Below are 26,333 nucleotides of genomic sequence, written 5' to 3' on the forward strand. Positions count from 1 at the left end.
TAAAATAGAAAACTTTATCAAAAAAATGGAACTTTAATGAGCATGAGAAAAATTATAAATTTTTCTGATCACCAACATTTGATCGATAGTGAGGGCAAAATTAACTTTTTTTTTTTTTTTTTTGACAACCACAGGTATAGCCACATGCAAACATACAACACAGCAACAAATCCCAAATTTTATTTTGTTAGAAATGGTTAAATTTAATTGCATTAAACAGTTTGTTTAAACCCATACACCCTAAGCTCGAGAACAGTAATAGTGATGCTTGCCTTAGCAAGTAACTGTGACCAAAAAGCATGCACAATTCTGTTAAATCGAGGTTGAAGAATTATACTTTGCAGTCACGCATGCATGGGTAAGCGATGCCATAATGTCACTTTACTGCACGTTATAAACACAAAGAAAGCAGAACAAGGTTTCCACTTGAACGACCTCCACCAGGAATGGGTCTGGTTGCCATAGGGATTCCCTTCTACTGTCCTAGTCAGAATTAGAAGCGTCTCTGTGCAATCTGCCCACGAACAAGAGAGGACCATCCTTCCGTCTCACATCACCAACTGCCTTCAAATTACTCATTCTGACTACGCAAAGTTCAATCATCCGCAGCCCACGCGAGCTACGGACAGACGGCCTTTGCTATGGATTATTCATGACCAGAAATATTTGCCTTTTGTTGGTGATGTAAAAAGAGAGGGCTGTTTAAAATGGAAATTCGCTTCTAAAAGATATATTTAAGAGTGACTTTGAAAAAACGCCGCCTGTGAGGCATCAAGAGAGCAGAACGAATGTAGGCGCTAGAAAAAAAACGCTCTGTTTGGCAGGCTCCTAGGTGTTGATTAAGGGCGGGTATCTGCAGGTCTCTCGTGAGGCCATGCATATGCGATGTATGTTGATAGACCGTAGGAATTGTGTTATGTAATGTAAACAAAGCCATGCTGGATCTGAATCTCAGGTTTGATGTGAAGGATTTGCGCAGTCGGAGATGTTTGATATCATCAAAAACATTTTTTTTTTATATAGTCGCTGTAGCTGTTCGAACAAAACTGAACATGCCACATGGTATCATAAGACTTTCAAAGAGAAACAAACCATGCAACAACCAGCTTGTGCATTAGTTTGATCGACTAGTTTATCTAAACTTTGTTTTTATTTCACATTTTTTAGCTGATAGCTTGCTGCCAGAGTGCTATGCTTTAGATGTGGACTTTAAACAGGGTAGACATGATTTGTTTTTCGGAAGTGAAATAAGCCTGGTTTTCATTGCTGAATTTTTTTAAAATAATCTGAAGCAGTGTTTTTACTGAAACACTGCCATCCATGTCCAAACAGATGGAATAATCCAATATAATGACATATTGGTTGTCAACATTTACCACCAATTGGTCTACACAGATGTTTTTCAGACTTTCTTAAGCTTAGAACTGCAAGTTGATGATATCAAGATTTCTATAAGGGACAGAAAGTAAACTGAAGCACTAAGAAAAAATACATTATTTAGCAAGCCTGTAACCACCAAGTCAATGGTTTAAAAAGCATTTTTGGCAAATCCAGGTAATTTGCCATAGAAATATTATGTTTTTTAACATTTCTGATTGTTATAGCACCAGCTGTGGTCTGATCTCCTTAAATCTTTGCATGCTTGTTTAGAATCACCTGTTGCATGTGCTCAGCAGGGTTTGTGAAGTTTTGAGTTTTCCTTTAGGCTTTATAGGATTTGGGGTAAATTTGGACAGACCCCTTATCTAAACGACCCCATTATAGCTTCGCAAAGGCTAAATTTCAACATTTTTTGATAGTTATTGACCTAGAGAGTTTTTCCCATATTGAAGGAAAAACCTAGGACTAGTTCGCAAAAGTAGTTGGCAAAGTTATCCATAATGAGGAGTTCTACACTATATGAATATCATGCATATGTGTTACAAACCGTGCAATGTATAATCATTTACGCCATTGAAAAATGTGATATCACCCCCCAGTGGCTGACTTCAAATTTCTTGGTTTTGGTAATTATTGATATTCATTCTCCGGAGAATCTTCCTGCACTGGTTTGGTTCCAAACAGGCAAAAATCTAGGACTAGTTTGCAAAAGTAGGTTTTTCTAAAAATCCAAAATACCCGAAATTTCGCCATGCTCACGATTTAATCTGAGGCATGAGTTTAGTCTGGCGTGAGCCAAGGGTTCTGATTTTGTACATTTGTCCGCTGTAGCACCCCCATCAGGCCGACTTGGTGACGTTGTTGGCGGTGTGAGTACTACCATCCCTCCAAGTTTCAAGTCTCTACGACTTATGGTTAACCCCTAATGACTTTATTCAGAAATTATTTCTTTACCATGTCAGTACAAGAGTACTACGATATATGCGTGTAGAGCTGCTAATGCAGGAGCTGGCGTTTTAACGTAGAGCCCAGCTTCATTACATGTAGCTTCATAAAATTACAACTGAACCACTGAGGTCACATGGACTATTTTAATGATATCCTTACTACCTTTCTGGGCCTTAAAAGTGTCAGCAAGGTCAGAAAGCTCTTGGATTTCATCAAAAATATCTTAATTTGTGTTACAAAGATAAACGAAGGTCTTACAGGTTTGGAATGACATGAGGCTGAGTAATTAATGACAGAATTTTCATTTTTGGCTGAACTATCCCTTTAAGCCACAGCTTCAAAATCTCTTAACCATGCATCTGTACTCTAAGCTGCTTCCCTTCCATACAAATCTCTGCACTTTACTCCACTCACCTCTTCCTAATTCACAATCCTGCAACTCTCATTTGTTGCTTTCTTTGCCCTCATCCCCAGCTTTTTTCTTCTCTCTTTGTCCTTAATTGCTATGATTAAGTCTACTGCTTAATAATTACTGTCTCCATCCCTCCAGATAGAGGCCAGTAACACTGACAGACTAGGCGTTCATTCCCTCACAACCTCTACACGCCAGTACACCAATCATGTTGAAGGAAACAGAAGCAAGCTGTCGGAATCAATCACACTATGGGGGCGACTTGAATTAAACGCACCTGAATTAGGCTACTGCACCAACTTGGCCTTCAAGTTTAGTTGAAAAGCTAAAGAACAGGGATTTGGTAAATGTTGATGATGACGATGTTACCTTGATGTAGCAGTTCAGCTGTGGATAGACCCGCTGCACCCCCAGGAAAATAGAAAGAGGGGTTCGGTAAGGGAAGGAGGCTGTGACGACATGTGTGACCTCTGGGAAAGAGAAAACCCGGAAGCCGTGCTTCTCATACAGCTGCTGCTGTTCCTCATTGGGTCCGTCCTCGCCTTCACTTAAAATACTCCCCACTGCATAGCGACACTTCTGTGCTGGAACCTACAACACACATAAACACAAGTTTTGTAATGGAGAACCAGTGTATATACTGAAATTACTGTCAAAAATGATTGCTAAGAAAGCAATCTCATTTCATCACTTACAGGGATAGTTCACCCAAAAATGAAAATTACCCCATGTTTTACTCACCCTTAAGCCATCCTAGGTGTATATGACTGACTTCTTTCAAATAAATACAGTCGGAGTTATCAGGGGTTCAAGCGCATAGCGCTGAAACCCTGTTGTAAATGTTAGAAAGGCCAAGGATCAGCAATCTCCACATAAAACTGATCGTGCAGACCAAACTGTAAGTCGTAGAGACTTGAAACTTGGAGGAATGGTAATACTCATACCACCTACAACGTGACCAAGGCTCGCTCCAATTGGCCCAATGGGGCACTACAGCAATCAAGAGTACAATATTGCTTGTAACTTCTAAACCATCAGTTGCAGGCTCAAGTGTGTTATGTAGTTGGAATCCTTGGTTATCTTTGGTCAAAATGCATGCCTGAGATTCGATTGTGAGCCTGGCAAAATTTTCATGTATTTTGGATTTTTTGAAAATCTACTCTATGCGAACTAGTCCTAGGTTTCTCACCCGATCGAAAACAAACCAGTGCAGGAAGATCCTCTGGAGGGTGAATATCAGTAATTATCAATAAAGTTGAACTTTCGACTCCCAGTCGAAAAGGTTCAAAATGTACTAAAATGCCTATAACTCCTGAACGGAATGAGAAATATTTGCCAAACTCAGAACATTTATGTAAAAGCTCAATCTGAGGTCACAGGACGAAAATCAAGGAGCTTGGCTACTTGGTGGCACTATAAGAAGGGGATAAACATCAAAATGGCTGTATCTGCAGTACCATTTGTCCTATCAACATGAAAATTGCTGAGCACGGTCTTGGTGTCACAAGTGTCTATCAAGTGCCACAAGGCATTTGCGTATCTCAAAGAAAAACACGTCCATCTTTGACCGATGAATTTTGAGCACCTATTAGACAAGGTTAACAGAGGCCGATCAGAAAGTTTTAAGGACATCGGCCCACAGCTGTCGCTAATACAGTTATAAATTTAAAAAAAAAAGTTGCAATTTACCCTTTGGGAAGCTATAACGTGGTCGTTTTGACAAGGGGCCTGTCCAAATTTACCCAAAATCCTATATCTGAGCACATGCGACAGGTGGTTCTAAAGAAGTATGCAAAGTTTTAAGGAGATCAGACAACAGCTGTCGCTACAACAATCATAACCATTAAAAAACATAATATTTCAGTGGTAAATTACCTGGACATGCCATCGATCATAAAAATTGCTCCTGAAGCAAATTGATTTGTTTGTGTAAGAAAAATATCCATATTTAAAACTTTATAAACCATAATCTCTAGCATCCGCTAACTGTCATTTATGTGTTCACGGGAGAGTGGCCTTGACATAGCAAATGACATAGGACGTAGGCATTATAAAGTTTTAAACATACATATTTTTTTCTTACACAAATGCATTGGTTCACTTCAGAAAGCCTTCGAAGCCATTTGGAGCACTTTTCATGATGGATGGGTGTATTTTATTGGACGTCAACATCTCAACACCCATTCACTCCCATTATAAAGCTTGGAAGAGTCAGGACATTTTTTAATATAACTCCGATTGTATTCGTCTGAAAGAAGAAAGTCATATACACCCAGGATGGCTTGACAGTGAGTAACCATGGGGTAATTTTCATTTTTGGGTAAATTATCCCTTTAAGACAATCATAAAAAGATTATGACAGTAATTCAAGGATTTAAACTAAAACATACTGCTGAAGAAAACGTAAAAGCACATAAATAAAAACAAACTGAAACAAATGGCATACAAAATGCAATATGTCTCCAAAACATGGACATTTTAGTCAAAAGATAAAAGAAACACTATGTCGAACATACATGTAATACACAAAATAAAAAGTGGATAATGAATGCAGCCCTTTCTACCTCTCTTTAATTAGTTTGGCCCTGCTAGCTTTCACCGTTATCAACTTTCTCAGTAAGGCAGGATTATATCAAAGACAAGCACTTCTCAAGCCAACAAACACTGATCTTCCCAAACTGATCCCCAAACAGCATACCCACAACGAAAACTTTTCCAGCCCCATTAAAACCCATCAGCTGCCTGCAGTAATCACCAAAAGGAGCCGTACGCATCTCACAACACTTATCTTATGCAACAAATAAGCAGGAAGAACTCCCTCACTCTCGCGAGCGCAGTTGTGTTCAAAGACAACAGGGAGCGTCCACGATTCGGTGAGTCACAGAGGAAAAGCTAGCTTAATGAGAACAAACAAAGCCACGGCTGAAAAAAGCATATAAATACAGGATTAGATGGAGTTGCATGAGCAGGTGGCACTGTGTGGTGAAAAAAACAACAACAATGAAGCAGTAGTTCGATAAGACTGTGCCTAGTTGCCACACGTCGTCTGGCAGCTTCGAGACTGGGGTGGACGGATGCCCAACTGTCACTTTTCATGCACGCCTCTTGCTTTTACCAACCGAAGGCATACATGCTTGCAAATGAGGGCACCGGGGAAATTTGAGATGGATTGTACGACCCAGTCTCGGCTCGGGGTTCAGGTCTCTCGAGGATTTGGAGGGAAAAAGGGTAGGTCGCTGAAGCTAGACTGTGACAGATGAAGGTCTGTTTAGAAAAGAGGCTGCAACAGTTCCCAGAACATCCATCCTTTAAATTAGAGGAAAGTGTTCATTCATCTCGCAGCCTTCTGGGTCATTTTCGGCCTCCTGCCGAGCCCTCTAGGAATAGATTGCGCCGCCAGTCAGAAAAGCAGATAAACAGATGAGTTAAAATGGTTTTGGTTTTCTCTCAAGATCGTTTGGTGTTTATATTATAAGTCCTAATCAATTCCGATCCTTCAACAGCGTCAGGTAATTCTTCAAGTAGTCTACTCACAGCTGGATCGTTCTGAGGCCCTGGTCTGCGGGAGGTCTGGCTTCCCGATGCGCTCCCAGCAGGTGTTGTTCATGGGGAGTGTGTTTAACAGACTGGCCTGTCACTAAGCCTCCATTTGCTCAGAGCCTTTGACAGAAATTGTGACTAAATCTCTTCCAACATGGCATTAGATTTATAAATAAATGAGATCAACGACAACGAAAGTTTAGGGATTGCCAGAGATCATGATTTGTCAACAGTTTAGTCAACAGTGCATCTTTTGGATTTCAGCAGATTTTTTTCCCCACATGATGGCAAATTTTATAGGCAAATTATCATTAGTGTATATAAAATAATTTAAATATATATGGGTCATTCTATAATTAGGGGTACATTTCCCAAAAACCCAAACATGACCTTGCGTAGCTCATTTGAAACAATCTATATTGTATCAAGTGCTATATAAACAAAGGTGATGTGTAGGAATATGTGCACAAAAAACCATCTATGTTTGCTACTGTCCACCATGTTACCTTTACTGGGTAACACAGTTGACAGGTAACTTAGTTGACATTTGTGTTTTGGGCCTAAACTCAACATGGAAGCCTAGAACTACTGAGCATATGGTATGTTTAGAAATATATTTTCATAAACAAAACATAAGATTTAGTTAAACTGTCTTGTTAAAATGTGCAGCAATAATACTTGCGTAACACTGTTGACAGTCAATTAATTCACTCTTGCCAGAGGTTTGCTAGTTTAACCAATATTAGGGGAAAGAGAGAGAACATAACTTCTAGTGTTTCATACATGTGCTTCGAGAGGAAATATCATCATACTGTGCAAATTATGTGAGAATGGGCGAAAAAACCATTCCTTTTTGAGGAGGTTTAAGTAGGTAACTTAGTTGACAAAGGTTTTTCAGACACAAATAAAACAAGTTATATCACAATAAACACTTATTATTTTTGAAGCACACAATGTTTTGATAACCTAATCTAACTGACAGCAAACCTGTCAAATTAATTTAATTTGAGGTCATTTTCATGCTTAATTGCAGAGTAGAATGAGGAACTTTACAAAATCAGACAGTTGAATACCAGACTTGTATGTGATATAAACATCATTTTTGATCAAAAGACATGGCTTTTTCAACATATAGTAGTGTGATTGGGAAAAAAATATAATTGTGTACTAGAAAATTAAGCATCGGGGCTTTATATAGATGAAAATATATAAAAAATATATACTTCACGGACACGAGATGTACCCACAATTACAGAATGACCCATATACATTTAGATATTTAGACATTTTAGTGCCACATTAAAAAATAAAAAATTCTAAAATTACGAGATTGAAATAAAATAAATAAGAAATGCTACATGCATTGCATAATCAAATGTTGTTACGTTTTGTTGTTTGATTAACATGAATGACAGACTGCAGGAATATTAGACTGCTATCACTTTAAGAGCTGCCCGGATCCAATATACTGTTACACGTGTTTTTTTTCCTCAGCTGTTTGCTTTCAAGACAATTAAGACAAATTACTGTGTTTATAATTATATTTGCAAAGAAAGGCATTTTGACACATACAAGCATGTGTATTTAACTATTTAAGGCTAATAAAGCAGCAAAAACAACTTAAATAGTTCAATATTCCCGCGCTCTATGATCGCCGTCTTCACGTGCATGTGGCTCACTGATAGCCCTCGTAAAAAGTCTTTCAGACAGCATGCGCATATAGTAAAATTAGTTCTCTTTCACCGTCTCAACGACTTAAAATCACTTGTTTTAAAACCGCAATGCTTAAAAACGCATGCAAACGATATGTTTTCGTGACCACGTAGCACAGCAACGTCACATGAGCCCATAACCATGATAGAGACCAAGTTGAAAATCTCCACCGGCTGACAAATTTCTACATCACAATTATCAGGTAGGCTGATTTAATAAAGATCAAGAAGTAAACTGAAATTCTAAAACCAGTTTAGATTAAAAAGATATATTTTACAATCCAACGAACGCTCGATGGCCCTACGTTGTTTTTCGGTGAGTATCCTGTTTTGCTCTGAAACACATTACAGAAGTGTAATGGATTACCACGTTTCATGTTGACTTTACGTGTCAGTTTAAAGCCAAAATGGTGATGGTTTATGGAGTCAAACCAGCAACGTTATGACTTTCAGTCTTCACTAAGCTTTAACCACTACATCACACCACGCCTTACAATAAACTACCTATCAAAATACCAGTAAGTCATACCACAATAATCACATCCTCCTGCTGACAACTGGAAAAGCTCATACAGACTCTGAAAATTGAGTTTAAAGGAGATGCAGTGTGGGTACATGAAGGAGGGTTAACTCTGAGGTGGCATGTTTAGTCACGACTGAGGTAAACGTCTGAAAAGGAAAGCGTGTAGACATTGAAATATGGCGAGAAAAGATAATTCAAGACAGTGAACTGACAGACAGACAGAAGTACTGATGAGCATATGTAACTGTCAGCGTAGCGCTTCTGTTTTACTTTTGTCGTTTTACTTGTCAAGTAGCAGTCAAATCCATTTCAGGCAAATTTGCGAAATGTCACTGAGGTTACGGTGTTGCGGCAGTCCTCTGGGAAATCGACTCCAAAATACCTTGGAAGGCAGACTCATTTATTCATCACTTCAGACGCGCTTTAAAAAGCTCTTGCATCTTCCCTCCCCTCCTCGCTGTCACCGCCGCTATCCGCATCTTCACAGTGGACTGCCTTTTCATGTTTCTGCCACCCTCAGACAGCCAGGACGCTGTGAAAATACTAATAGTTTTGATGGCGAGAGCCAGTTGGAATTCTGTTCCGAGATGTTTGTTGACAATATGATGCTTAAGTTCCTTCCTGAAAATGGCAGTTTGTTGACGTTATCTTTTCTGGCACTCGTCAGTTTGCATCAGGATTGATGGATCAGGAAGATGATCAGGCTTTCAAACTCATCAAATTATTCTCAGTTCTTCAGAACAGAGAACACTTAATTAGGGCCTGTTTTTGACATTAGCTGAAGGCATCCCAGGAGCTTTCTGCTAAAAGCCAGAATAAAAAATTCTGTAAACTTTGTGGTGTTGCAAAACTGATATTAAATCTGCAAATTTCTAAGTTTGAAAAGTATACCTCATTTGTGATGGTAAAATACAATCTTTTAATCTTTTAAACTTTTAACAGTGCACCACATTGTCAGAAAAACCTGTGAAAATGTTTACCTTTGAGGAAGTAGCCTCAAAGATTTACATTTGTAACTTATTTACACCTAAAGGGTGGTACCCTTGAAGAAGTAGTTTCCCCCAAAAACTGTGTTGTCATTTACTCAGTCATTACTATTTTTTCGTCCATACAATGAAAATCAACAGTCCAGTGCTGTTTTGGACACCAAAAACTTGAAATATCTTCTTTTGTTTTTGTGTTTGGAACCAGTATTATTTATACAGGGTTCCTACTGGTTTTGGAAAAGTATGGAATTTGATTTAAGTAATTTCCAGGTCTAGAGAAGTATGGAAAAAAGAGAACAGAGTATGAAAAAATATGTGAATTTCCATATAAATTTTCATTGTGTCTCCACTGCCACAGAGGATGTGTTAAATTGGACATTAGGCCTTGATATTATATGTACTAACATAAGGAAAGCCAAATTTTGGGAGAGTAGATTTCTATTAATTTATAGTAAGATGGCAGCGATGCACATAGGAAATAAGTTATATAAAACTAAAAATTTTAAGAAATAAGCATGCAAAATATTTTCTCAAGGGCACAAAAAAGTTTCTTGTGTGCATGCAAAAGTACGAAAATCAATGAAAAAATTCTGAGAAAATAAAAATATTTATGGATGACTGTTATATAGCAAATACAAGGCTGAATATAATGCTGTGTGAACCATTTGTTAAATATGGAAAATGTGCAGGAACCCTGTTTCTGTATTTTTATTTTGCTTTTATTTATACATTTTGAGTTTCCAGCAACTTGGTTTTAGTAACTTCTGTATGTGCTCTTGTCATTTTGATTCCTTTTTTCTTTTTTTAGTTTAATATATACAGTTCTTCTCAAAAGTTTACACACACCTTGCAGAATCTGCAAAAAAAGTTAATCATTTTAACTAAATAAGAAGCATCATAAACATTGCATATTATGTTCTATTTAGTACTGTTGTCATACATAACAGATGTTTACATATAGTCTACAAGACGAAATAACAATAGCTGATTTTTTTTTAAATGATCCCGTTCAAAAGTTAACATATTTGGTTTTTAATACTCTGTGTACCTAAATGATCCATTACTGTTTTTATGTTTTATTTTATCTTTTGTAGTTGTTTATGAGACCCTTGTTTGTCCCAAGCAATTCAACTGCATGTGCAGTTGAGCTTGCATCTGAAGATGCAACTTTCTAGCATCTTTTGCATATTTGAACCCTTTCCAGCTGTGACTATATGATTTTGAGATACATCTTTTCACACTGAGGACATTTGAGAGACTCATACACAACTATTACAAAAGACTAAAACATTCAGTGATTCTCTAGATGGAAACACAATGCATTAAGAGGGGAGGGGTTGAAAACTTTTGAACAGGATTATGATGTGTACATTTTTCTTATTTTGTTTAAAGATCGTATTTGGCACTGCCAAAAAATCTTCAAAAGTTAAAGTTTAGTTCACAATATCGGCAATGTTTGGAATGACATAAAGTTGAGTAAATGATGACACAATTTTCATTTCAACCATTCTAAGTGGTTGATCAGGTAAAAAATACTCCAAAATGTAAAATTTTGGACATTTTCTCTGACAGTGCAGTACAAGGACACAACGTCTTGACATTACAAACCCCCTTGTTGAATAGTTACTACATTCACATCAAAGAACTAGTCAATACTGCTGCCAAAAAGCATGCACACACTTCAAAAATCTGAAATACTACTAAAAGTGCAATTGTGCCAACAGTCAGCATCACCTATTCTAATATCAGCCTTCGCCACAAGTGTCTACTGCGCCTATTTTTTCTTTTCATCTTTTTGACTGACTTGCAAAAGGCCGATGTGGAGAACAGAGAAAGAGCAAACCCTAAAACTCTCCGTCACTTAGGGACTGGAATGCCTTTCATGGCCCTTCACAGAATCCGGCATGTGAAGAAGTCTCCCCGGCTCTTCTTATCCATGGCAACCATCTTCAGACCCATGGGCTTTCACTTCCACCGCATTGTTTGGCCTGATGAGAGGAAGTTCCCAAAAGCTTGCGGGCTCGCAGACTACAGTAGCAGTCAGTGAATCAGAAATAGAGGGACCACGATGGTTACGCCAATCCTTGTGGTAAAATCCTTCATCCCAGAGGAGCCCATTGTTTTCCAATCCTGTTCCTGCCTCTTTCTACTTTTCTATCGGCAGCCTTTGGGAGCTTCTGACCCCCGGGTTTAGCACCCCAGGCTCTTCTCTTAACGAGCTGAGATCATTATGCCAATTAGTTGAACTGGATCAGGACTTGGCCATGGCTGTATGCGTGGAGCTTTGGACAGTTGATAATTGGGGACTTGGGGAAAGAAAAAACAGTCTGTCATTGACAATGAGCCTTTGAAAGTAGGACCGAGCTGTCAATCAAGAGTCAGACTCCTTTCCAGTAGGGCTTTCTGGTGGGAGGTTGAGTACACATTAATGCTATGAAACGGTTTTGACTGGTCAAGAAAGGAGGTGGGCAGGAAGTGTGAGAAATGTGATGATGCAAGGAGGTCTTGTGCACAAACAGGAAAACTTACTTTCTTTGCCAAAACGAGTCGAGAAATAATTCCAGCAACACCGTCAGCCTACACAAACTGATTACGAGCACAGTCTTTGCTGCAGAAACCATGGTTATTTTTTGACTGCCCCATTAGCTCATGTTGATTTTTATTTGCCAGATAAATACATAAATAGACAAATATAAATATAAATACACACCTGAATCCCTCTGTCACACACTTTGTGAGAACTAAACAACTTGAAAAGTGATTCAACCCAGAGGGCAACTGGAGTCGCTGAAGGTCAGACGAACAGTCACAGAAGTTGTGGTATGAGCTCATTTATATTCCCTAAAAGTGTAAGGGCACTAAGGGCAAGCAGGGTACGTATAGGCCACCAACTCTGTCACATTTTACCTTTTCTGCTTTCCTCTTTATGACATTCTGAGATCAAGTTCAACCCAGGCTCAGGTTCATGCAATAATAACCTTGGTGCTTTTCTCTAAATTCAAACCATACACCCTAGATCGCTTCGACTGCCTACTTATGCTTGCCCTCGTACACATTCTGTACTGTTTGTACTGAACTGCATCCAAACAACATCAGAATTTAGCTAGACCTAGAACTTAAATATACATAAAGTTATATATATATACTTTTATGATCTGTTTTGACTTGTATACAGCTGATCATTTCCTGGAACAACAAAGATTTTTTTTTTAAAACTCTTTTTTCAATACAATTACAAAGAATACAGTCTAGAAACAGTTTACCCCCAAAAATTGTGTGGGACTCATATGCAACTATTACAGAAGGTTCAAACGCTCACTGATGCTCCAGAAGGAAAAAAACGATGCACTAAGAGCCGGGGGGGTGAAAACTTTTGAACAGATGAACAAATCATATTTTTTTAATTTAGTACTGCCCTTCAGAGGCTACAGAAGATACTTACATGTTTCCCAAAAGACAAAATAAATTTACCCTGATCTTCAAATTCAAAAAGTTTTCACCCCCTGGCTCTTAATGCATGGTTTTTCCTTTTGGAGCATCAGTGAATGTTTCAACTTTCTGTAATTGTTGCATAAGTCCCTCAGTTGCCCTCAGTGTGAAAAGATGGATCTCAAAATCATACAGTCATTGATGGAAAGGGTTCGAATACACAAAAATGCTGTCAGATCTTGACAATGAATCGATTTGATTGACAGAACTGGTTTGAAATATTTGTTCACAAGGGTCAGTTTATCATAAAACAATTTCTTGTACTTGCACTGAAAAGAGAATTATTCAAAATATATTTTTGTGGAAGAAGGTCATACAGGTTTGCAACTACATGAAGGTGAAAATTTAATGGAAGAATTTCTTTCAATTCCTTTAATGTTTCCACCTTTTTACTCTGGTAAAAACACAGTTTTTATAGATAAATGTATTCAGTCAAAACTTGGTTTTATAATGTAATAGCCATAACTAATTTTCTAGCTTTAGTAATAATGCATTGAGTGAGGAATATGGAAAATGTGCACAGCAGGCAAATTAGAAAATTTAACACCATTTATCATGATTACATATGATAAAATGAGATTATATGCAATAAGAGCCACACAATTGCAGGCAATCCAATTATATCAAAATAGCAGAACATACAAACATATTCCACCCCCACATGGTCAACTGCATAATAAACATTAGTGCACAAAATCACTATATCAACACCTCCATCTAGTGGTGTATGAGGATTAACAACTGCTAATAGAAATAATGCATTTAAATCACCAACACACATTAAAATGAATAAAGAATATAAAGAATATCACAGACTTAGTTTGCATAACATCTCTAATGTAAAGCCCTCTTGTAAGACCTTTGTGTAAGATTAGCCTACTTGCAGGAAAATGTAATGAATTGTGCCGCCAAAACAAACAACTGAAAAGCAAATTTAAATTAAATGAATGCACTAAAGTAATTGAAGCAATTTACTTTCATGAGGGATTTAAAGTGTAATGCATGTGTAATGTGTTGGATGTGCTGAGTGCTGCATACTGAGTGCTCAGTAAACAGGAAACAGCACATGTAGATCTAAAGCCACACATCTTGAAGCTACTAATATAATTGTGTTGTTCACACATGATGTATATATTAGTTTAATATAATGAGAGTGATGATGGCTGGGGGAATTAGAAATTTAAGTACATTTTAAATGCAATTGCTGGTGCAGGTGGTGCAGATTTCTGCAGGTGTTGTATTGCCTGTGTAATATACAGTACAAATAACATTATGCCATTAATGAGCAGGATATATATATATATATATAGGATTTCTAATGGAAAATTAAGAGTAAAAAACAGAACAAATCACATTATTACTTTAATTCGCAGTATTTTCTCCTAAATGTAAAGTGCCAGGTGGGACATCAGGTAAAGTGGACCATTTACGCTTAATATATTTGTGCTCAGTGGGGTTATAATTTCAGAAAATCACAATGGGCTTTAATTAAAGAGACATGATTTCTTTAAAAGATAAAATAATTTGGACTTATGCAATATGATCCTCAAAGTATTGTGATTGACAGTACTTCTAATATTTGTTACTGCCGTTAACATGGATTATAAAATGCATTTTTTGGCTGAATGTGCTGGATAAAGTGAGCCAGCTTGAACTTTCACCAATTCAACTCATTAAATAAACTGACTTTCACATATTCAAGTCAGATATGGATGAAAGGAAAAAGAGCAGAAAGGAAGGGAAGGCAAGGCATGACGGTGAGTCTCTAGTGGGAAAAAGGATGAGAGGAGCAAAAAAGATGCAGAGTATAAAGCTTTAAAATACAGAAAGCAGACAGAGAAAAGGTTTTATAGCTACATTTTAAATGCTACTCTTATTTTTTTTTGCCTATTAATTATTTGATGTTTTATAGTGACATTTTTATATGTTGTAAAGTTAATTTTCATTATAATTCTGTTAAATTTAATCAAATTTAATGAATGAAATGAGTGAACTTATGAATTTTACTTATATTATAGGCTGAAGATGTTTGATGTTAAATACGTGTTGATATTGTGTCAACAAACATTTAAAAACGAAAATAAATAATTATAAGTAAGTAAGTTTTTATAATTTCTAATTAGGATAACAGATTTTTTTTTTTTTAATCTAAACTGACCCACTATACCTGAAAAAATATTAATTAATGCATAATCTTAAAATGTTTACTGGCATATACCTTTCAAATAACATGTCATGTACTGAATTTAAATGAAAATATTACAACTGGACTTTAAAGTTAACAAATGTAATAAAGAAATGAAATTACAAATTACTTTACCTGAATATATATATACAGATAAATACAGATACACACATACAGTGGGGCTCAAAAGTTTGGAATATTTAGATCATTTTGAATAATAATTACATAATAAAATAAATAATTAAAACAGTTGGATTTTAAATTTATATTTTAATATATAATTTATTTCTGTGATGGTAAACCAATTGGAGCCATTATTCCAGTCCTCAGTGTCACATGATCCTTCACAAAACTCTAATATGCAGATTTGCTGCTCAAGAAACTAATTTGCCCTAATTTGCCATAATAATAATTTAAAAACAGCTTTGCCATCTCATCAAAGTTTAAAAATGTAATACATAAATGAATAAATAAATCAGATTTTTCTGTTTTTTCAGAAGTTTCTTCTGCTCACCAATCCTGCCTTTATTTGATCCAAAATACAGCAGTTATATTTTGAAATATTTTTACTATTTAAAATAACAGTTTTCTATTTGAATATATTTTAAAATATAATTTATTCCTGTGATTAAATCTAAATTTTTCAGCCTCGTTACTCCAGTCTTAAGTGTTACATGACCCTTCAGAAATCATTCTAATATCCAGATTTTCTGTTTAAAAAAACATTTTTTTTTTTTTTTATCAATTTTTAAAACAATTGAATACATTTTTTTCTGGATAATTTGATGAATAGAAAGATCCAAAAATCAGCATTTATCTAAAATAAAAACTTTTGTAACATTATATGCTATAACATTAAAAAGCCTGGAGTGAGTATATTTTTTTGGGATATTAATGCACACTTTTATTTAGCAAGCATGCTTTAAATTGATCAAAAGTGATGATAAAGACATCTATAATAATAATAAATGTTTTTTGAGCACCAAATCAGAATATTAGAATGATTTCTGAAGAATCATGTGACTGAAGTAATGATGCTAAAATTCTACATTAAAATCAAAGGAATAAATTACACTTTAAAATATATTCAAATAGAAAACAGCTATTTTAAATAGTAAAAATATTTTTAAAAATTCTACTGATTTTGCTATATTTTGGATCAAATAAATGCAGGCTTGGTGAGCAGAAGAGACTTATTTAAAAAACATTACAAATGAAAAACTTTTTACTGGTAGTGTTTTTTTTATATACATCTTAAATAAAAAATAAAAAAAAATCAGTTACAGCTGCAAATCATTCACCTGTCACATGGTCAAATGTCTACTCACCTTCCTGGGATCATCATAAAAGATCCCAATGCATGACAGCTTGGGTCCAATGCTGCAGCTCTCTCTGAACAGTGACCCACAGTCTTTATAAGGTCCCACTTTGTATTTATAGGCTATAGTGATGCTCCTGACCGGGGGTAAACCAGTCCTGATGTTGATTTCAGTCATGAGTCCAGAGTACAAAATATAACATACCGCTATGAGAAACAGAACTAGAGAGGTGAAGCCTATGAGGCTCAAAATCTGCCATTCCCACATGTCAGCTGAATGCTGTATAGTGAGGTTAAAGTGCAAACGAATAACCAAGAGCTGTTTTTATAGAGAATAACAGCCTCACTTGCTCATTCATTCAAAAAACAGCCAGGCTATATGGGTTTTACTGAGCGACTGCATTAGTTAATTGCTCTCAGATTAGAGGTTTTCTGAAGAGAAATCAGAACTTAGCTGAAGATGATGAGCAGACACTCAGAAGCGCGGATTCACTTCCCTAAACAGAACAGGTCGCGCTTGAGCTTCCTGGACGGAACCATTCGCTTGTTGTAGGGGTGGGAGCTATTTACTGCTTAAAAGTGAATGACTGTTATGTTTCTTTTCTAAACACTTACAGTTTACTGTCACTTATACCTCAGATTAATAGTTTAACATGGAAGGTTTTTCGAAACACGAAAGTGTTTTACATATGTATGCCGAGGGGTTGATTGCATTTGGTTCGGACTGACTTTATGCAACGTAATTTAAAAATCTAAAACTTCACACAGAACACACACATAGTAGACAGATGTGAAATCTGCGATTTTTATAAAGATTTTATCATTTAATGAACCTTCAGACAATCCTTTGTTTATATTGCGCGTTTGTAACCTGTGTTTTACTTTTATAATGCACAGAGACTAAATCTAGTGACGCTCGATTCGAAATCAAAAATTCACGTTGAAATCTCATTGAACCAACCATACATACATGCATTTCTATGGAAATGACAACCTTCTCAGTAGTTCTTAAAGGAGAAATTCACTTTCAGAATAAATATTTACTGATAATTTACTCACCTCAAATGTCATCCAAGATGTTCATGTCTTTCTTTCTTCAGTCACAAAGAAATTAAGGTTTTTGAGGAAAACATTCCAGGATTTCTCCATATTATGGACTTCAATAGTGGCCGACTGTCTGAAGTTCCAAATTGCAGTTTCAGTGCAGCTTCAAAGGGCTCTGCACAATCCCAGCCAAGGAATAATGGTTTTATCTAGCAAAACGAACAGTCATTTTCTTTAAAACAAATAAAATTTATATACTTTTTAACCACAAATGCTCGTCTTGCACTACGTAATCACATTTGAAAGGTCACCCGTGGTTAGTTCTTAATCTGTGTAGGCCTACTTCAGCTCAAAAAGGCAGGGAAGGGCGAAAAAATCCATCTCAATTTCTGGTCCAACTTCAAAATTGTCCGACATCATTTTGTAAAGAGCATTTGAGACCCTGGACCACAAAACCAGTTATAAGGGTCTGTTTTTTGAAATTGATATTTATACATCATCTGAAAACTGAATAAATAAGCTTTTTTTAATTTATGTATGGTTTGCTATGATAGAACAATATTTGGCCGAGATACAACTATTTAAAATCTGGAATCTGAGGGTGCAAAAAAATCAAAATGTTGAGAAAATCGGCTTTGAAATTGTCCAAATGAAGTTCTTCACTATGCACATTACTAATCAAAAAATACGTTTTGATATATTTACAATAGGAATTTTACAAAATATCTTGATGGAACATGATCTTTACTTAATTTCCTAATGATTTTTGGCATAAAAGAAAAATCAATAATTTTGACTCATACAATGTATTTTTAGCTATTGCTACAAATATACCACAGCGACTTAAGGTTTTGTGGTCCAGGGTCACATTTGACTTTCTTTGCACATTCGCTTTGTAAACACTGGGTCGGTACTTCAGCCTACGTCACCCGTGACCTTTCCAACATCATTACGAAATGCACAAGGTCAGGCTGGTGCAAGACAAGCATCAGTGGTTAAAAGTATATACATTTTTATTGTTTTAAGAAAATAACAAATCATTTCGCTAGACAAGACCATTGTTTCTCAGATGGGATTATAGATGTAGAGATGCAGAGCTGCATTGAAACTGCAGTTTGGACCTTCACACTGCTGGCCACTATTGAAGTTCCATATGGAGAAAAATCCTGAAATGTTTTCCTCAAAAACCTTAATTTCTTTTTGACTGAAGAAAGAAAGACATAAACATCTTGGTTGACATGGAGTTAAGAAAATTATCAAGAATTTTTTTGTTGTCGAAGTGAACTTCTCCTTCAGGAACCGAGAACTGATGAGTCGTTGGATTGTTTGTACCGATTGTTTGACTGATGAATATAGAGTTACCTTAATAGCCTATACTTGATGTGATAGCCTATACTTATCTTATAGACATGTGATTTTGGATTATTTTATTAAAGATCCTTCTTTAAAGGATGTTTGTTTTATTATAAATTTCATTTTATTTTTATGTAAATTTCACATTCATAAATGCAAGTTTACAAAGTGCAAACCTCTTTTTTTTAGTCCTTGAAAAAGAGATTAAAATGTATATAGATGTGATGTCAAAATCTAAAAATAGTAAAGCGGTTAAAACGATTAATATATGCTCATCCCTTAACATTTTCACATAAAATAAGGTTATTTAATGGTGCTAATCAGCAAAGTATATTTCTGTATTAACATTTCATTGTAATATCATATGGAATGTAAATATTTGTGTAAGATATATTTGTTGGTAAACTGCTTATGTACCCTCTCTTGTTTTTTTTTCCTCCTTTTCTTGTTCCTTGTTCCTTTATTCTGAGGCATGTGAAATGTGTTTTGCTATACAGTGAGTTATGACATTGTACGTGCTATTTGTTGTTAATAAAGCATTGAGAAAAAAAAATAGTTTTACCATGGTATTTGTAGTAAAACTGTGGTTATACAAATGGTAATCAATACGCCGAAAAAACATGGTTACTATAATTTTTTACTTTTACTATAATGAAACCATGGTTCATTTTCAATAAGGGCTTACTAACTAGGATATGCAGGGCTTGGAATACTATTCCCCAGAAGATGGCAGTGTTTGCTAGTATTTACCTCTTGCAGCCCTCCGACGATACAACATGCACTTCCTTGAATTGTATTTATGCGCCTCCTCTCTGTGATTCAAGGTTCAACTCAAGGTTTAAAACAAGGTCTGTTAGTAAACCATCATTTCGCGCTTCGGAGTGCGTAGTAAACGACGTGTTCGAGCATGGCAGGGGCCGTGAAGAAGTTTTACGATCTGTCCGCTAAACTTTTGACAGGGGACCTCCTGAATTTCTCCTCTCTCAAAGGCAAAGTGGTGCTTATTGAAAATGTGGCGTCGCTTTGAGGCACAACTGTCAGGGATTACACCCAGATGAACGAGCTCCACAGCCGGTACGCTGATCAGGGCCTTGTGATTCTGGGCGCTCCCTGCAACCAGTTCGGGCATCAGGTGAGACTTACGGCAGTTATGGCTCATTTTTTCACTTACTCCTTTTTAAAAATGTTTGAGGCTGAATTGTCTCTCTCTCTCTCTCTATATATATGTATTTCTTTTTTATGCATTTAAAATAATGTTGTATTTTGAAGATAAATTATAGATTATTAAAGTACTGTGTACTTTTGTTTATAATTCAAAATTATTATATTACATAATATTTTAATTTCTAACATATACAACTACAATATACAAAACTATGAGTCAAATGTTTTGAACAGTACAATTTTGAATGTTTTTTGAAATAAGTCTCTTCTGCTCACCAAGCCTGCATTTATTTGATTCGAAGCACAGCAAAAACAGTACAATTTTGAAATATTTTTACTATTTAAAATAACTGTTTTCTATTTAAATGTATTTTAAAATGTAATTTATTCTTGTGATCAAAGCTAAATTTTCAACATCATTACTCCAGGGATTTGCATTGTAGAAGTGATTTAATTTTCAGTGGTTTGCTTTGTAGGCGTGATCGAAGTGTTTCACAATCTGGTATCGCTATCAGCAAAGCTTTGTTCATTTTTCTAGCAATGAAAATGGACAGTACATGCATCATTAAAATTTTTAGTGGTTTGCTTTGTAGACGTGATCAACCTGTTTCATAATCTGGTATCGCTATCAGCAAAGCTTTGTTCATTTCGCTAGCGATGACAATGGACAGTACGTGCATTATTAACAGGCACATGAGGTTATGCCTTTATCTGATTTATTACATAACACATTGTGCAATTTGGGTTACTTAACAGGAGAACAGCAAGAATGAAGAAATTCTTCTGTGTCTGAAGTACGTCCGTCCTGGAAATGGCTTCGAGCCCAAATTCCAACTTCTGGAGAAGCTGGAAGTGAATGGTGAGAAAACCCACCCTCTGTTTGTGTACCTTAAAGAGAAGCTGCCTCAGCCCAGCGACGATGCCACGTCCTTGATGGGTGACCCCAAATGCATCATCTGGAGCCCGGTGAACAGAAACGACGTCTCGTGGAACTTTGAGAAGTTCCTCATTGGCCCAGACGGGGAGCCGTTCAAGAGATACAGCAGAAGGTTCCTCACCATCGACATTGAAGCTGATATCAAAGAGCTTCTGAAGAGGGTGAAATAAGCTTGGCGACCTCCTCGTGTTGTGGCCATGCAAGATATACCGTCCGTTTCATATCACTTGTAGATTGTTGGTTGATACAGGCTGACTGTGCAGGCATGATTAAAGTGCGACTGTTTTTTAGACTGTTTACTTAATGAAGATGCTTTCTAAAACCTTTCCGTGGGAAGCTTCTGATGTAACTGTAAATGTTTATTATAATAGTTGTAATTTATACATGAACTGCACAGTTCAGGTTTTGTCTTTCAACTTTTAACTGAAAAATAAACATTTAAAAAAAAACTTTCAGTTCCTTATTTTAGTTTACAACACTGAAAAAACAGAAGCAGTGCAAATGACAACCTCAAACTTACATTTTCACTTCCACTTTTTATTTTTCATCTTAATCACATACAAAATAATATTTCCCTTTGGCATGATTTTAAGCGGTTTAGTACGCTGGCTTTTATAATGCACGGTAAGATTAAAATTAGTTTTAATGAACAGCACAATACTGAGTCCAGTTTAGATTATGCTTTGTCATGCTGACACTGCGCACACATTGAAAATGACTCTGCACACAGTGCAAGTGAAGTATTGTGATGTCGTGCTTATGTAGAATCTTGTCGTTTACCTAAACAGAATAATATAGAATTTTCGCTTTCTATTATTTTGAATTTTTATATTAAAATTATGCAGCATTTTTGTAGATATAACAAAAATGACAATTAAAACTTACAGATCAACAGTAATATTTCATTTTTAAACAAAAATCATACATTTACTAATTCATATATATATATATATAGACACATATAAATTTAAATAAGGAGTAATTGAGAATTTTTGAAAATGACCCAATTTCCTCTGAACTGAAAAGAAGTACAGTATGAGGCATCCAAACTATGGTGATAAATGTAAGTCCAGCTCCAAAGAACTGACATCGCAGTCAGCAGTGAAGTCATTGTCCCGCTCAATCTCAAGAACTATGTCTAGCAAGAAGGAATATTCCTCCTTACTATCAAGAACCCAGTGGCCTGTACTTCCCTCATCCATATCACTATTTGCACTCTCTGTGTTTTCTCCTTGGTCTGGGTTTTTGCTCAGCGAGGATCTGCTGTAGACGCGGTTCAGCTCGTTTTCAAACTCCAGCTTTGCCACAAGATCATCTAAGCTCTGTGTATCTGAAAATACAGAAGGAAATACTTCAAAATTATCAAGTATCACACCCATCATGATTATGATGATGATAAAACTGAGGAACCCACATAGATCTTGCAGTTTTGCAGGACACGTGCAGCACTGAAAATCTTCATTCCTATTTATAGAAAACGACCTCATTATTAGTGACAGGCATGGATAATCAGAGCAACCGCAGTGCATTTATCACTGATAAAGCTGTATATGCAATCTGGGTTCTCTGTGCAGTGGTCAAATACATACGTGTCATCCTGTGATGTTCTAATCAGACTGCAGTTATGAAAAGAAGAGACACTGTTTGGAGACGATGATGAAAAACTAGGAACCTCTTCTGCTGCCTGATCCAAAGCTGCAGCCAGGTTTCGTCTACAGTTTCTAAACTTGGTTTCCATCACTCTACTGATATGTTAGACAATAAAAATATACAGTTCACAGAAATGCACCTTGTTTAATGAAAACTACCATTTTGAGAGGCTATTAATAGTGCCAATTAGTGACCTCTGTGGAGTACAAATCAAAAGGCCAAAATCCTAGTACTATAATAGTACCACAATAGTAATGTTTTTGGACATGGTACTATGGTATGCTATCCACCTTATTTTGCAACGTTTAAGTAACCTATTTTCTGTGAATGTGTGAGACTTCCAATTGAGTGTTTGCACGACGCATCATCAGTCGGCCATATTGGCAGCACTGAATGTAAACAACGCCACTGAACCGAAGGTAACTTGCAAATTTTGCTGATTATTGCTGCTGAAAATGGTCAGTTATTGTCATGTTTTGGGCTGTACTAATTGGTCAGACCAGGAAAAACATTTGGAGTACTATAGACTGCCAAAAGTTATAACAAATCAAGGAGAAGAATGCAGAAAACTGTCGTTTGTGATTGGCCAGACTGAACCAGGATTTCCAGGGCAAGAATCTTGACAACATTCATGTTTGTTCTTATCATATTTTGTCATGTAGGTGATAAATTAGGTTAATATCTTAATTAATACTGCTCATACGCATCTTTACCACCTATTAACTAAAGTTAGTCAAAATATTGCGCCCTTTCCTGTATACTAAGTCCTACTCTGTATGATTTAGCAGCTTCCACATGTATTTTCCATGGTTTAGACAGCATAAATAAGCATAACAATGCATTCAGTAGTATGTTAACCATGCGATCCATGTTTTTGTTTACATCCCAGTATCTCCAATATGGCCGCACATCCGGGTAACTGACCAAACCTGTTATAATTGACTAGATGAAAGTGCAGTAGACAGTCAAACTATTTGCACTACAAACCAATGTGTTTTTAACTACGACAATACATGATAATATGATATGAAATAGCAGTTTACTCTGTGAAGCCACACAACTGCTGTTTTGTACCGCTAAAAATAATTGGAATCAGACGACACCGGAAGTCTGGCACATTCAAGTTACAAATGACCGTTCTTATGTTAAAAAAAACGCTGTTATGAAAATAATTTAGTGGCTAATAATAATTTAAGTGCTATAAAAACAGTCACACATCAGTACAAACTGAACATTAGTAGATAAAAAGCATAAATCATACCTTATGAATCTCCAGATATGTGATTATCGACCGCAGGGAAGTTTAATGTCTGTTAATAACGTGCGAATGTTATTATTTTTCTGTTTGTTTATTTTTAAGTTTCTAAGTTTTTATAATGTATTTACTTTTTTTTTCCAATTTTTGAAGCAATTATTATATAGCAAAATTCAAGTGAAACAAATCGCATATTTGTTTAATTTCAGTTCGTCCTTCCGTTGTTTCACCAGCAGAATGAGGATCCAGAATGAACTGTGTGTGTTTGTCCATCAGAGGGCGCTGCTCCTTCCTCTCACACAGTCAGCGGCTAATGCTAACTAGCTCACGATGGCCGGACAGGAGGATCCAGTGCAAAGGGAAATTCACCAAGACTGGGCGAACCGTGAATATATCGAGGTGATCACCAGCAGCATTAAGAAGATAGCTGACTTCCTCAATTCCTTCGGTAAGACGGGGAAACTGCGACTTGTCGTTTATTTTTACATAATTTATTACGCCATTTCTTCACGCTAGCATGCTAATCGAGAGCAGTGGGTCATTCGACTGCATAATTCGCGGAAAATATGTGGTTTCCTTTAGTTGTTTTTGTTTTTAATGTCGTGTAGAACCAAATAATATAATAATAAATAAGTATATTTGTTAAGGACGTAGTTTATTAGATATGTTAGCAGTGTAATGACCAGGAAAAACATGCAGGGCGTTGGGTTGGTCTCATGTCGGTCTTGTCGTTCATGTTTCAGATTTGCACTTTTTTTGATAATATAGTATTTACATAGCTGTTTAATTTGATGGTATACTAAAATATATAATTCAATAGCTATATACATAAAATATTTGCTTATGGTCAAAGGACCAAACACGGTAAACTAATGTAAAGACCAACAAATGCAGTTTGTTTTGATCAACCAGCCCCAATTTCAGTGCTTGTACACTCCAGTCTATCTGTAATATAATTAATTTAACAAAAAGGTCACTTGTAACAATTACTGCTTATATCTTATAATTAATTATTTATAATTTATATATAATTATTAACATGCATAATTATAATAATAATTTATTATTATTTTATTGTTAATATTATAATACTACTATTTATTTTATTTATTTATTTTTACTTATTATTGGCTATTTTGAGATTTTTTTTTTTTTTAAATAATATTGTAAGATATTTTTATATTATGTCTTCTTGTATGTGTCGTAATACAGAAATGTTTATTTATTTATTTATTTTTTGTCCAGATATGTCCTGCAGGTCCCGTTTAGCCACTTTGAATGAGAAGCTTACCGCTTTGGAGAGGAGGATTGAGTACATTGAAGCCAGAGTATGTTTTTATGATTTTTAGAAAGTCAAAACAAGAGTTTGCGTGACTTTCTTGTTTCAAGTTGTTTGAAATAAACCCTTGATTTGTTTTCTGTTTTGTCTCTTTAGGTCACAAAAGGGGAAACCTTGACTTAGACGTCGTCCCGGGTCGACGTCAAAGTCAAGATGACGGCTCCGAACACTCACCTCCTGTCTTTTTTTTTTATCTTAATTATTCAAAAATTTCTATCGGTTGGCTGTTGTAGATCAGTTCATTTCTGTATGGGACCATTGTGATGATGTCTATGCTATAAACAGATACTGTAAGTGTTTTCCTCATTCCATGCCTGATTATGGCTGAGGTTATACTGTATCTGGTCCTTTATTTTTTATTTTTTTGATCCGTCAGGCATCCTGTTACTGTCTCTGTGGTGCTCGCTCATGCAAACAGCCCAATGTCGTATATAGTTTGGTTGTGACCTGCTATTAATCAGCTGTTGGTCTTTGATACTCCATGCAATATATTAACAGTCATGCAAATATAGACTGAAATTACCGTGGGTAAAGAGACATTACGCCTTGTTTTTTATTATTATTAATAACTAATATTTTTTTGAGTTTTGATTTGCCCTCCTCTGTTTTACCAGTCTACTCTCTTGTTAAATTACAGAAGTTTGTGTTTGAAATACATTGCTGCCTGCTGTACATTTATCATGCAACAAACACCTGCATAGAGAAATGCCAGTTAGAGGTAGGAGTGAATGGAAAGCACTAAAGTGCCAATCAGACTGTTTTTAAAGTATTTAGTGCTTTTTCTCCAGATACACAATTTTATGTCATAGTGTCTGTTATTAAGATGTTTTGTGGTTAAACATTAAATAAAAAACTCTGTTAAACGGTCATGCTTGTCATTACATTAATTAGTTTCTTTGCTATCAATATTTTTACAAAATATGCTGATATTTGATAAAGGTTAAATTGAGAATTGAGACACTTTTTGCTACTGAGATGATATACATTAGGAAATGTAATAGGTTACATGTATTATGTAGTGCAACTATTTCAATTACTTTATTAAAGAAATGTAACTGATTACAGCTGTTTGATTACTTTTCAAAAATTGATCAGTTA

General features: G+C 35.8%; 3 protein-coding genes across 3 annotated transcripts in view; 2 read left to right on the forward strand and 1 right to left on the reverse strand.

Annotated features, from left to right (window-relative positions):
• Positions 1-17,535, reverse strand: part of LOC127172990 (testis-expressed protein 264 homolog) — a 55,240-nt gene extending 37,705 nt beyond the window's left edge. The window contains exons 1-2 of the mRNA XM_051122572.1: positions 16,504-17,535; positions 3,110-3,331 (exon numbers count right to left, since the gene is read on the reverse strand). Coding sequence (XP_050978529.1) covers positions 3,110-3,331; positions 16,504-16,761 — 480 coding nt within the window. The 5' untranslated portion in view covers positions 16,762-17,535. The remainder of the gene's footprint in view (positions 1-3,109; positions 3,332-16,503) is intronic.
• A 2,146-nt stretch (positions 17,536-19,681) lies between these two features.
• On the forward strand, positions 19,682-21,189 carry gpx1a (glutathione peroxidase 1a). The gene is made up of 2 exons (XM_051122573.1): positions 19,682-20,022; positions 20,811-21,189. Exons 1-2 carry the CDS (start codon positions 19,798-19,800, stop codon positions 21,159-21,161), a joined length of 576 nt encoding a protein of 191 aa, XP_050978530.1. The 5' UTR covers positions 19,682-19,797; the 3' UTR covers positions 21,162-21,189.
• Positions 21,190-24,196: 3,007 nt separating this feature from the next.
• Positions 24,197-26,104, forward strand: brk1 (BRICK1 subunit of SCAR/WAVE actin nucleating complex). Its single transcript, XM_051122575.1, has 3 exons — positions 24,197-24,344; positions 25,142-25,224; positions 25,332-26,104. The coding sequence occupies exons 1-3, from the start codon at positions 24,227-24,229 to the stop codon at positions 25,356-25,358; spliced, it is 228 nt and encodes a 75-aa protein (XP_050978532.1). The 5' UTR covers positions 24,197-24,226; the 3' UTR covers positions 25,359-26,104.
• Positions 26,105-26,333: the final 229 nt, after the last annotated feature.

The sequence above is a fragment of the Labeo rohita genome, chromosome 11, assembly GCF_022985175.1.
Source record: "Labeo rohita strain BAU-BD-2019 chromosome 11, IGBB_LRoh.1.0, whole genome shotgun sequence".
Lineage (NCBI taxonomy): Eukaryota > Metazoa > Chordata > Actinopteri > Cypriniformes > Cyprinidae > Labeo > Labeo rohita.

Coding starts and splice junctions, on each gene's coding strand:
- brk1 (XM_051122575.1), top strand. CDS start 24,227: ATGGCCGGACAGGAGGATCCAGTGCAAAGGGAAATTCACCAAGACTGG. Junction 24,345..25,141: donor TGACTTCCTCAATTCCTTCG/GTAAGACGGGGA, acceptor TTTTTTGTCCAG/ATATGTCCTGCAGGTCCCGT. Junction 25,225..25,331: donor TTGAGTACATTGAAGCCAGA/GTATGTTTTTAT, acceptor TTGTCTCTTTAG/GTCACAAAAGGGGAAACCTT.